The sequence below is a fragment of the Zootermopsis nevadensis genome, unplaced genomic scaffold, assembly GCF_977971745.1.
Source record: "Zootermopsis nevadensis isolate Lab colony 2312 unplaced genomic scaffold, Znev_1.0 Znev_ptg000012l, whole genome shotgun sequence".
Taxonomy (NCBI): Eukaryota; Metazoa; Arthropoda; class Insecta; order Blattodea; family Termopsidae; genus Zootermopsis; species Zootermopsis nevadensis.
The window spans coordinates 15,330,845-15,343,318 of NW_028259144.1; the positions used below are offsets into that span (position 1 = coordinate 15,330,845).

A 12,474-nucleotide genomic window follows, 5' to 3' on the forward strand; every position below is an offset into this window, starting at 1 on the left:
GTTGGTTCCTACAGGTCACTTCCACCAATCATGGCGTTCAGCGTTTACTGTACCGCCATGTTTCCCATTGATTGCACACGGCTCGTATCTGTTGCATAAACAACCGCGGGATATTCAGAAAAATCAAGTAGAATAAAAGTCTTGGGTTCGTATACCTGCAATTATGAACACGCATTATTTTTTTCGTGTAAATGCATCTAGAAGACTCATATTATCTACATAAATTAATTTGAGAAACCTGATACAGCACGCTTCTTGTTACAGTCTTCTGGAACATATTTGTCGCCCACTCGCTATTTCCGCTCTTTTTGACAGCTAAAAATACACATGATGTTAAAATAAGAGCATGGATAATTATTTAGTGTGTATCACTTATTTGTACATTCTTTCAAGAGAGTTGGCGCATGTTTTATTACTCTACTGGTTTCGATTAGGATTGAAGGTTTAGATCGCTGCCAGGGAATAAGATCACACGTTGGCATCTCATTTTATTAGATTTGTGGTTTAGTTTGACACGTGTTTTGCATGTGCATTGTGTCTTATTATATAAGTAATGTCTTTAGCATTCATTACGGCATGATATGTGGAGTAGAAATAAAATTAATCAATGTATTTGGAAGAAAATAGTAGTAGCAGTATGTCTGCATTTTTAATTGACCTTCCCAGTTGATAAATATAGCAGAGGAATGTAATATGATAACATGTATATTATTCCAGCATGGTGTTTGGTTTTGTTGTTTTTACTTTTTGTATTTAATTAATTATAAGCTTTTCCTTGAAATGTAGACTATTTAAAAATAATTACAAATGTTTGTTATCCTATAGAAGAAAAAAGTGAGTGAAATCCTGTAGTATGGAAGACTTGTTGGTAGTGTCCTGTTTTTTTCAAATAGGCACCATTACTCCTGACTCTTCATGTGTAAAATTTTTATTTCTTATACAATTTGCTGTTTTGCAATTTATGGTCAAGTAATACATCAAATTGAAAACTATCTCTGTTGACCAGAACCTGATTTAAATATGTCATACATCTTTATTACATACCATGGATTCGTAAGATAGTCAGATGACAATAGGATGTGGAAAAAGTCATAATAATAATAATAAGACAATACATTTTATAAAGTACAATTCATACTACTGTCTACTATTTTAGTTCAAGAAAATTACTTGAATGTATATGCAGTTTGTTCTTGTTGGTAGCACTTCAGTACCTCCATTGAGAATAAATTCCTTGTAATGCAAGCATATTAATAAAGTGTTTGTGCTATAATGTAATGAAATTGTACTTATTGTTACATGAACATTAATAAATTTTTCAAATGTATGTGTTCTTTCCACATTCAACAATGTGAACACTGGAATAATACTTTGATAATTTGTATGGAAGTCTGGCAGGTGGGTGAGGTCTAAGATAAAGGCAAGAGTATTTACATCAAAGTTTTTAATATTTTGTATTAATGTGCAATATCTGATTTAAATCATTGTAGATGTTTAAATGGTTGTAAGTTTAATATAACAGTAAAACATTTCTACAAAGGCATATGTGATTAGCATTCTAATGTGATTGCAAATTTATGCTTGTTAGATATTGCTGACATTAGAAATATAATATACAAAAATGTTTTATACTGGTAAACTGTCTTCTTGAATGTAATAATTATAGTATTGAGCAAGTTGACATGGTAATAATATCCAAAGCACATATTTCAGAGATAAATAGTTTAAATCTCAACTATGTTAGTGGTTGGACTGATACATTTTTATAGATTTCCTAAATTTCTCAAGGTGTTTTGGGGGGATCAGAATATAAGAATATTAATTAATGTGCATATTGGGGTATTCCTCTTTGGTTCTTGCCATCCTTGTCCTAGATGTTTTGAATAAAGATGACTTCTTGATACTCCTGTTTCTGTATACTGACTCTGTCTAGACAAAACACTTACATGTGATAATATGTAGTGATTCCATGATCACATGGAACTTAATTAGAGATAACAGGGCAGTGTTAGATTCCATCAAGTTACCTTGAGGATAAGTCAGGGGTACAGTCCACTTTGGTGATGACAGTGAAGCTTGTTTAAAACAGAACCTAAATTACAGAATGGTTAGCACTCCTGCTTTGTATTCTTGAGGTCCCTGATTCAAATATCAGCCTAGAGATTGACCATACTAATTGAGGTTTTCATTAATTTTTCTCAGTCCCTCCAGTCAAAGGCTGAGGTACTACCTTGGCAGGATTTGAGGTTCTTATGGTGGCAAGTGTGTGGATGGCTGTCTTCTGGATTGTTGTACTGTGTAGTCTGGTAGAAGTTTACCAACATTTCATAGGTACTTGCTACCTTATTATGTTGGTGATGGAAGCAGCTGGCACATCTGAATTGTCAGTAGACTTCTATCATGTTACATGGTGCTAAAACTCAGAAGACAGCCATCTTCATAGCTTAACTTTGACCACTATCTGTTTCTTTACTTTCTTTCTAATTCATTTTTCATTAATTGTCCTGTCATATGATGCTGTGTAGTCTGAGCTACTGACAGTGCTTGTAAATAAACCAGAAATAAATATTAGAACCTAATCTGTTTATGAAATGTCTTGTTTGAATGGCTGTTGTCACTCGTGCTTTGTATCTGGTAGTCCTGATTTCAAATCTTGCCCAGAGACAGGTTATCCTTACTGGTATTTCGTGTTTTTGTCAGTTTCTCCAGGAAAATGCCAATACTTATCTGAACCATAAAGAAGAATAAGAAAGGCCTGAATTAGAAATCTGCCTTTACCAGAAAATGTCTTTATCCTAATAATAATAGTAGTATGGAGACCAATGTAAAAACCTGTGATAAATTAATACTGTAGGACTATATACTGTCAACTGTCTGCTATTGTTCAATATACTTGCAATTGTACTTGGAAGTCAAGTCCGTCTGCAGCCCAATGTGTCGAGGTGAGAAGGGACTATTTGAATCTGGTCTTATGTTATTTATACCAGAACTGAATTCATTAATTAAGATTTAGAACATTTTTATTTTAAAATATAAATTTTCCCAAAATGTGACTTTGAGATTAGTAGGTTGGTGGCATGTTTTGATGTCTTTTAAAATTGATTGGCTCTTTGAATATTTAGAACCTTACAGAAAGTTTCAGTTTTTATATCTGTTCAGCCTTCAACTTGATTACCACTCTTATGTACAAGGTTTGTTGTAGATAATCATTGGTCAATATTATGATGATGTTTAAGGAGGTTACAATGGACTACTTAGATAAAGTCATAATATTTCATGGTTATTTGTTTGATGGCCCTGCTGATGTTATGTAGTGTCAAATGGTGTGGTAGAATTATTTTGAATGATGAAATAGGGATATAGAAGGAAGTGATAAAGTCAGATTTTAAGGCACCATCATGAGATTTTCATAGTGGGACCATACAAACTTCTTAATAACTAGTTCTCAAGTTGAATTTAAATTCGGTTCCTCCAAGCTGTGCATCAGACAACTTTTGGAATGCCAGTCAGCTTTATTATGGTATATTAATTTGTGCTGCTTGGTGATCAATGCACATTTAAACATCATATGATTGTGGATGAAGTGTTTACAAAAAATACTTCTTATATAAATGTATTGGAGTCATGATTACTTAAGGTAGAAAGTAAAGCCATGGAATCTTCCATTCTTTTGTATTAGTTGTCTTATACTTTAATGTAAAGTCATGACTATTTTCTTTGTGAATTCACACAGTCCATAATATAGGCTTATATAATTCTTTGTCTTGGTAAATATTTTTATGGTTATTAGTTGTGTATAAAGCATAAATGCATTTAAGAAGGGCTACCAACCTAACATGAACTTAGTAACAGATGTGAATGGCAATCTACTTTAATAATTGTTAAGGAATATCACTGAATATTGCTGTCTTCTGGGTTGTTGCACCATATAGATTTTTATTGACATTACAGAGGAGCTTACTGCCTCCATTATCAGGGTTTTGGGAAGTTACATTATGCAACCTGGTAGATACTGATGACTTTGCAGAGGATATACACATCTTCTTGGGAAAGTATTGTTTTTAAGACATGTACTTTTCAAGAAAACAAGTAGTAATATATCATGTTAGAAACCACTGCTTGGCTGTCCAAATACTTTTTACTTCTCAACAGCATGCGCAGACTGAAGCACAGGCTCTGAAACAGATAAATTGCATATTTAAAAAAGAAATTAAAAAACTGGAAGTATATTACAAGAGGTGTATGTGAAAAAGACCTTATTTGGTAGTAAAACTGCACAGATCACTGCCATGGTTGTGTTACTTTTAATTAAACATTCATTCACTTGTGTTGTTGGTTCTAGCTGTGTAATTGGAAAGTGTAAAGCATATAAGAACACATTCTGTCTTACAGCTTTTAACTGTTGCATGGCTTCACAGTGCCTGGTGAATCGACTTTCCTTTTTCTGTCAACAAGCAGTGTTCTGTTTGACTGATTATTGTACAGTGACAGATTTCACTTCACAGTTTTAATTTGTTTTTGTGAGATGCATAATTTTTTACATGAATCCAGTGATAGTGCCACACATTGTGGCATTTTGGCCTCATGTGGCTGTCAGATTGTCCTAGTACAGTAGTTTCCAACCTGTGAGTTTTAATCCACTGGTGAGTCACCCACTTTAGTTGGACTTAAAGTAACAATATGAAAGGCACAGATGGAAATTTTGAAACAATGGATATATACAGTGGTAATCCATATTGTCCGATTTGGATCAGAATATATTAATAGTAATTTTTGTATCTATTTATGCATTTATTTCTACCAAAATCCATTCACCCAAGTTAGCATTATCATATTTATACAAATCGGTTGAACAGGATATTGTACCACATTGTCATTTGCATACATAATTTGATACAAAGCAACCTCTCAAGTTCATGCATCATATTTATGTGAAAGAGAAATTGGGATATGTAATGCATAAGGTTGAATACAAGGTTTTGTTTGGAAACCTTGAAGGGGAGAGACCATTTGGAAGACCTAGGGATAGGTAGGAGGATAATATTAAACAGATCTTAAAAATAGGATGAAAGGCTATAAACTGGATTTATTTTGCTTAGGTCAGGGACCAGTTGGTTCGTGTGAACACAGTAATGAATCTTCAGTCTCCATTTAAGGCAGAGAATATATTGGCTAGCTGAATGGCTATTATCTTCTCAAGGACTGTGTTCTATGGAGTTAGTATAACATACAATAGAGCTTCTGTTATTTAGATATCAATTATTTGTGGAGTGGATTATATTGAATTTTGGCAGGCAAATCTCTTTAAGAGTGGTTACTTGGGAGTATCAGGTAGAGATGGGGAATAATGTTCTTATGGATAAATTATGGAAGGGTGAAATTGAATTGGTTGTAGTCAGAAAGGATGCTGTGTTCGCTGCATTTAACCTTTGGGTTTTATTAATGGAGAACAATGTAATTTTGTATACACTGAACAATAGGTCATAAACATTTTTGCAATTGATAGGTTCACTTGATTGCTTCATCATTAACATTTTTAACAATTGTTAGCTTGCATCGAACTTATGGTTATCTTATCAACCGTGTTTCTTATGGATGCTGAGAGTTGGGTTGTAGTATTTTGAAATATGTAATAGGACACTAATTATCTTATCAAACAATATAGATTGTGTTATCATAGGTCATTGTTAATGTGCCAAGTTAATTGTGTTTTTGGATGACCTGAAGTAGGGTTAGTGCCATTCAGTGAATGTGGTGGGTACATGTGCTTCAATGTAAGACTGCGTGTAATATTTTTTGGATGGATGTTGAAGTTTGATAATTATTGAAGGTGAATATAGGAATTCTCATTTGAAAATGTTATAAAGATTTAAGTTAGGCATTGTTTACATAATGTGCACCTTTGTTAATTTACAATATTTTGTTAAAATGACCAGTTTTATTTAAATGGTTCGTGTTAGATCATGCTGTATACTTCATGGCTTTACAGACCACATCATGGAACAAATGAAATTGAGTAACATTTTCTAGACATTTTATTTTATCATATTTCTTGTCACTTATATTTTATTAGGCTTTTTATTAGTACATCATATTGTCAACATCATTTAATTTATGATTAATCTAATCATGGGTTTGCTGTTTGAAACTGTCGTTGGTTGGCTTTTCGTGTAGGTAAATATTTATCTGACTCATTTTCCATCAAAGATGATCTGAAACAATGAGATGCTTTATCTCCATTGCTCTTTAACTTTGCACTAGAATATGCCATCAGGAAAGTCGAAGATAGGCAGGAGGGTTTGCAATTGAATTGGACACATCGGCTATTGGCATATTCCACAAATGCTGGCTACTTCTTATTTCAAAATATTTTATCTTCCTGTCTGATTTCTAAGAACCTGAAGATTAAATATACAAAACAATAATTTTGCTTGTTACTTTGTATGGGTGTGAAACATGATTTCTTACTTTGAGGGAGGAACACAAATCACAGGTTTTTGAAAATAGAGTGTTGAGGATATTTGGGCCTAAGGGGAGAAGAGGTTGGGGTATGGAAAAAACTGCATAATGATGAGCTTAAAAATATGTACTCCTCCCCCAATATTGTCAGGGTGATTAAGTCAAGAAGAATGTGGCTCGTATGGATGGGGAAAGAGGTGTGCACCGGGTATTGGTTAGGAATTCTGAGGGAAGATACCGCTGGGGAGACCTAGACGTAGATAGGAGGATAATCTCAGGTGGGATCTATGGGAGACAAGTTGAAGGAGACTGAATTTTGTTGGCCCAGAACTACAGGTATATATATTTGCTTTGCTTATTTGTTAACATTTAACTTCAGTGATTAGTTATTAAATGAATTTATTTACAACATATCACATTTTTGCTTAATTGTAAAGTTTATACCATAGACTATGCATAAGTTTTATTCCAGTTTAGTTCTTGGTTTGGCACGTTTCTATTATGGCCTCCAGTATGTATGGAAGCTGTGAAGGTGTTGAATAATGGTCACAATAGCTGACAGTTTTGAAGTTTGGCAGGTGACACCTTGGACTTGCACAGAGGCATAATTTAATCAAGTTAAAAAGGAAATTACATTTTGATCAACTGATAGAAATTTGGGATGTTGAAAGCAAGGAATTTCTTGATTGACAGAAACTGTCAAATGTTTAAAGAAGACTGTATGCCATGGAGCTTGTTTTAATTTGGCTGTTTTTTGTATATCTTGTGGCACTTTATCATCATCTAAAATTTCTTAAGTTTTAGAAGACTTGTTGCATGTATACTTCTAAGACTTCTGTTGTCACTTGAAATTAGGCTTTGATACAAAAAGAAAAAGGCCAGCCAGGTGCCAGATGCAGTTGTGTAATATCTTTGCAGTGGTGTAATTATTTATTTTTGGTGTTGGTATGAGGCCTCATATCATTTTTATGCATGGTGTATGGGTTTCCCAAAAAGATGTAAACACATTTAATGAATGAAATAAGGGCATTTTAACAAACTAAATCATTGCATAGCTTAGCATTGGCACTTGTTGAATTAGCGAATCTAGTGTAGGTGTTTAAAATGATCAGCATAAGCTTCATGGCACAGCTGACCGTGGCGAGCAACTGACTGACAAACAGCCACTGAAGTTGCTGCTGAGATGGCTGTGCAACACTGTTCAATTTCTTGCCAGAGCTCGACATGTTGCTGGCTTTATGCTGTATACTGCATCGTTCAAGTAATCCCATGAGAAAGCGTCAGTTGGGGTTAAATCTGGTAATCATGGGGGGTACTCAACAGATTCTCTGTGTCTTATCCATCAGTCATGAAAAGTATTGTCAAGATAGGCCTTGACATCATGCTGTTAATGTGTGGGGTGCCAAGTTGTGTTGATACCACATGCCCTCATATCCATGCAGCTGATGAATGGTGGGAACAATGGATTCTTGAATGTGTATTCATCTTTTTTGGGCACTCTATATATGCACACATTAAATAGTCTCTGTGCACATTTTCTCTTCATGGCTTATTTTGGTATATTTACATTCTTGCCTATAGTCATTCCACAGTTTGTGTTCATTGTGATTCCTTTCTTACACTATTTTCTTTCATTGTTTATTCTTTCTAAATACATATTCTGTTTATTTCTCTTACCAACTGATTGATTGACTCACTCTCCAATGTTGTCTCTTCCTTTAACAGTTAATTCATTAAAACGTTCTTATTGTTAGTTTCCAGTACCTGAAAAGAGTTTAATATAATAGTTATTTCTGTGTTGTGAATAATTTCCATGTGAATAATTTTCTATTGGGACACTTGGAAGCTATCAGACATAACCTTAGAATGTTGTGCCATTATTGTATTTGTAATCATTAATGCATATATGTTGTTAAATAAAATTTGTATGTATCAGTATCATTACAAGCTGTGTAAGACATGAGGTTTTCACAGCGGTGAGTATGAAGATTTCTGTCTTCTGGGTTGTTGCGCTGTGTAGACTGGTCGATGTTAACCAACATCAGGGTGATAACATTCATCGCCCTGATGACGGAGGCAGTATGACCTCTGAAACGTTGGTTAACATCGACCAGTCTACACAGCGTAACAACCCAGAAGACAGAAATCTTCATCGTTACAAGCTATTTCCATACCAGGTTTTACAAACATAACTACAGTGATTCATCAATTATGGGATGATATGCTTACTTTATGTTGTAAAAATTAACTACCTTAATGAAAGCTTTATGTTTGTAAATGTTTGTCACCACACTAATTGCTTGGCCACCAATAGCATGATGTTACAATGTGTTTGTCAGCTGGTTCAATAGTTACAAGGGAGGTGATAACACTGAGACATGATAGTGCCATAACTCTGTTATCTAAGTTAGGAGAGTAAACTGAAATAAAATATAGGATTGAGTTTATTATTGTAGCAGACTAAATGAATTTATAATTTTCATGCAGTATAGTTTATTGTTGCTTAAGTCCTTTATATGCCATAGCTTATTGCAATTACTTAAATTGCATATTTGGTGATAAAACAGAAGACTCCAGATATCCATTTTGCTTATTTGTAAAAGCAGTAGCAAACAAATATCATAAATGAATAAATAGATCTTTTTTATAGGAAATGTGAAATTATGTTAATGTATACAGTGTGGCAGTCAGCACGAACTTGTTGAATATGATGTGGTGCTTTAATATGCCTATTTTCTTTTCAGGCATACCAGTGTGTGAGCTAGAATGGGAAAGCCGTTTATTACTACGGCTGTGTGTTGTGTATTCTGCTTTCTTTGTGCAGAGCACAGTCAGTGCTTGTTCCATTACCATGCCACGCTGCTGGCAGACTCCAGTGATGAAACACGCAACAGTTTAAGGAATCCTGGACAGGTTACACATTCCTCATCATTTCTTTATTCATCTTTGGGGAATGACTTCAGGACACAGAGAAGACAGTTGAGTGATGACAGTGGTGTGCATCAGTATGAAAGAAAGATTACCAGTGTGGTGGACCAAGGACATCTTATAAATCGTAAAGCTGTGTCAGACAAGAGTTTCAGGTACAGGAGGGATACGCTAGATATTTCACAGGAACAGGCTTTTGTGAAGAGGTTGTTTTCACAGTTTGGTGAAGGGGATACCATGACGTTTGAAGGTTTTGAACGACTTCTTAGGACTGTTGGGCTTCAGCGGCTCATATCTGCAGCAGGAGGTGGCCATACTGTGAACAGTGCACCATTGTCCAATGTAGCCAATTCCAAGCTTGAAGAAAATGGTAAAGAATGTTACTGGTATTCATATTAAAGTAGATGTGTATGCAAGGTTTGGAAACAAAACTTTCTCCACTCTGTCATCCATTTTACCAATTTATGCCCTATTTATTTTGTAACTGTTATATTGGGTTGTGTATATATCAGATACCTCACATTGGAATATTTCAGTACATTCAGAATTCATGACAATTTTTATTGATCTAGAGGTAGAAAACATATTCTGTCATGCAGGACATTATTTCTAGTCCCGTTGAATAGATGCCACGTGACTACACTTTCTTTGTCAGCTTTGTACAGCTGTTACATGAAAAACTTGCACTGTCTTTCAGCTTACTTCTTTGTTGGTGACCACATGTGCTAATAACATGATTAGTGTACTTAATTCAAAGACCTAACAATAACATTCTAAGTAAATCAGATTGTGTTTTACCATCATGTTGTGGTTCTGTTTGATTTCAATTTGATTCTCAGTTCTCACACAACAGTTTACAATAAATAACTTTTCCCTCAAGCATTTTATTTATTTCATCTAATTAATTCTTATTTGATATGTTTGGGGGCTAAATTTGCTCGTTATTATGTGTCACTACTAATTTTTAGGTGCCATCAATAAAATTCACATTACCAGTAACCAATTATAATATTCAGTTCTAATGATATGAATGAAATTCCTGTGTTGTTCCATATGTTCTTTTATGTTTTTTTAACTAGATGGTTGCAAGTTTTTATTTTGCTGTGATGATTTACAAATATAATGTTTTGTACCAGTTAGATAGTTGGCAAGTGTTGACTTCTTTGTCTCAATTTAAAACCATGAAACTTGAGCTCTTAATCAATAAAATATAAGATAAAGTATGTATGTCTAATATATACTTCAGGTACTATGTGTTGTCATTGTTTCTTAATTTTCACTATTACATTGCATTGCACTATGCGTCTGTATGTTGGTTATGTTGTTTTGCTGTATTAGGTACAGTCCACGACTGTAATCTTGAGACTTGCGGGGCGAGGAAGTGGGGTGAAGGAGGAAAGATAGCATCTGCCTTTAACGCTACGGACTTCCTGCATTCCTTGCAAGTCTCAAGATTACAGTTGTGGACTGTACATGTTTATTATACAAGAACAACTGGGTAACAAACATGCACCAAGGTTTGCATTGCAAGATGAACAGATATAAGAGTTATAAGTTAAATTTAAGAGTCTTTTAATAGAATGATATTAGTACAAATGAGCTTGATCTATATGTGTTAAATGATGCATGATTAAAAATGTAGGAAGAGGAATTATGTAATGTAGGTACACTTATATGGATGTTTTAGTGTTTAAAATATGGGAATTTTTGGTGATCAAATCACTGCATTTCTTTTTGTTGATTACAATAGGAAAAGGGTTTGTTTCAAAGTGTTTCAGTTTAAGTATCTAATGTAATTTGACTGGTCCTGTATTTGAAACAGATCAGAAGAGTCAGTCTGCAGTGGGTCATTAAGAATGACATCACCCTGCCAGAGCTTGTCAGCTGCATATGCCAATAAAGGGCATGAGTATCAGAAATTTTCTTATAGTATCAACAGTAAACTGTTGGGTTATGATACTGTGTAGTCTTGTAGGTGGCTACCAACAGTTTGGAGGAACTTGAAGGTGGATGCAATAGTTTCCTCCAAAATAAACAGATAAATAAATGCACACATACATATTAATATACATTACATGGATCCACAGGTTGGTCAGAATGACAGTAGGATATGGAATGAATCATAAATGTGAACAATATACAGGTAAGTACAACAGATCATACAAACACATATTCAAAATAGTGTAATGATTTTACCTAAAATAAAGGTTCCATGTGAAGTATATAGATGTTACACTGAATCTATATACAAACAGTAGTTTTTGTATTATATTAAAAGAAAAACCTTTGCAAATATTATGAGTAATTTTTGAACATTAGGAATTAAACAGAGTAAAAGGTGTGTGTATTTAAGTACCTTGTTAATGCTGCTTTAAATTGTTTCTTTTTAGTCATTTGTGAGATTAGATGGTAGACTATTGCATATTTTGATGCCAGAACAGTATGCACTTTTTTGAAAGGTTGGAAATTTGTCTGTACTCCTTGTGTTAATATTATGTTAGCAGTATTTATCTGAAAATGTTCTTGATGGTTTATAACAAAGTTCATTGATAAAAATTTATTTTCAGATGGGAGAGGTAAAGTCTGTGATCTCAAATGTACTTAGACATGAATTTCTAGGCTTGGTACTATCCATAATTCAAAGAATTCTCTTTTATAAAGTAAATGTACTTTTACTGTTAGATGAAGTACCCACAAAAATTATTACATGTTTTACTGTGGAATAAGAATAGGCAAAATAAATGTATTGGAGAATGTTACTTGCTGATATGAAACCTCAATCTAACTGCATAACATTATCTACGGCGATCATTGTGAAATTACAGTTTTAAGTGGTCATCCGTTTGTAAACAAAGGAATTTTGTATTTGCTGACTTCTATGTACTTTTCATCATAACCAGTACTTCATGCATATTATGGTGAATTTTTTGTTATATTTATTTTATATAGTTTTGGGGCTAACATGCTAGCATTAAACCATTTACTTATATGAGAGACATGGGAACCACCTACAAGACTACACAGCATCATAACCCAGATGATCAGAAACTGATTATCTGAAAACTTTCAGTGCATGATTATGTTCAT

The 12,474-nt window shown here is 33.9% G+C and overlaps 1 protein-coding gene across 8 annotated transcripts in view; it reads left to right on the forward strand.

Moving 5' to 3' along the window:
- Positions 1-17: 17 nt before the first annotated feature.
- foi (solute carrier family 39 fear-of-intimacy) overlaps positions 18-12,474 on the forward strand; it is a 30,037-nt gene continuing 17,580 nt past the window's right edge. For 3 of the 8 annotated variants that reach the window (XM_022060969.2, XM_087348111.1, XM_022060975.2), the window contains exons 1-2: positions 18-145; positions 9,204-9,757. In XM_022060969.2, coding sequence (XP_021916661.2) covers positions 9,226-9,757 — 532 coding nt within the window. In that variant the 5' untranslated portion in view covers positions 18-145; positions 9,204-9,225. Of the gene's footprint in view, positions 636-5,650; positions 5,831-9,203; positions 9,758-12,474 lie in introns of those variants that run through there. The other 5 variants (XM_022060974.2, XM_022060970.2, XM_022060971.2 and 2 more) reach the window with 5 other exon arrangements.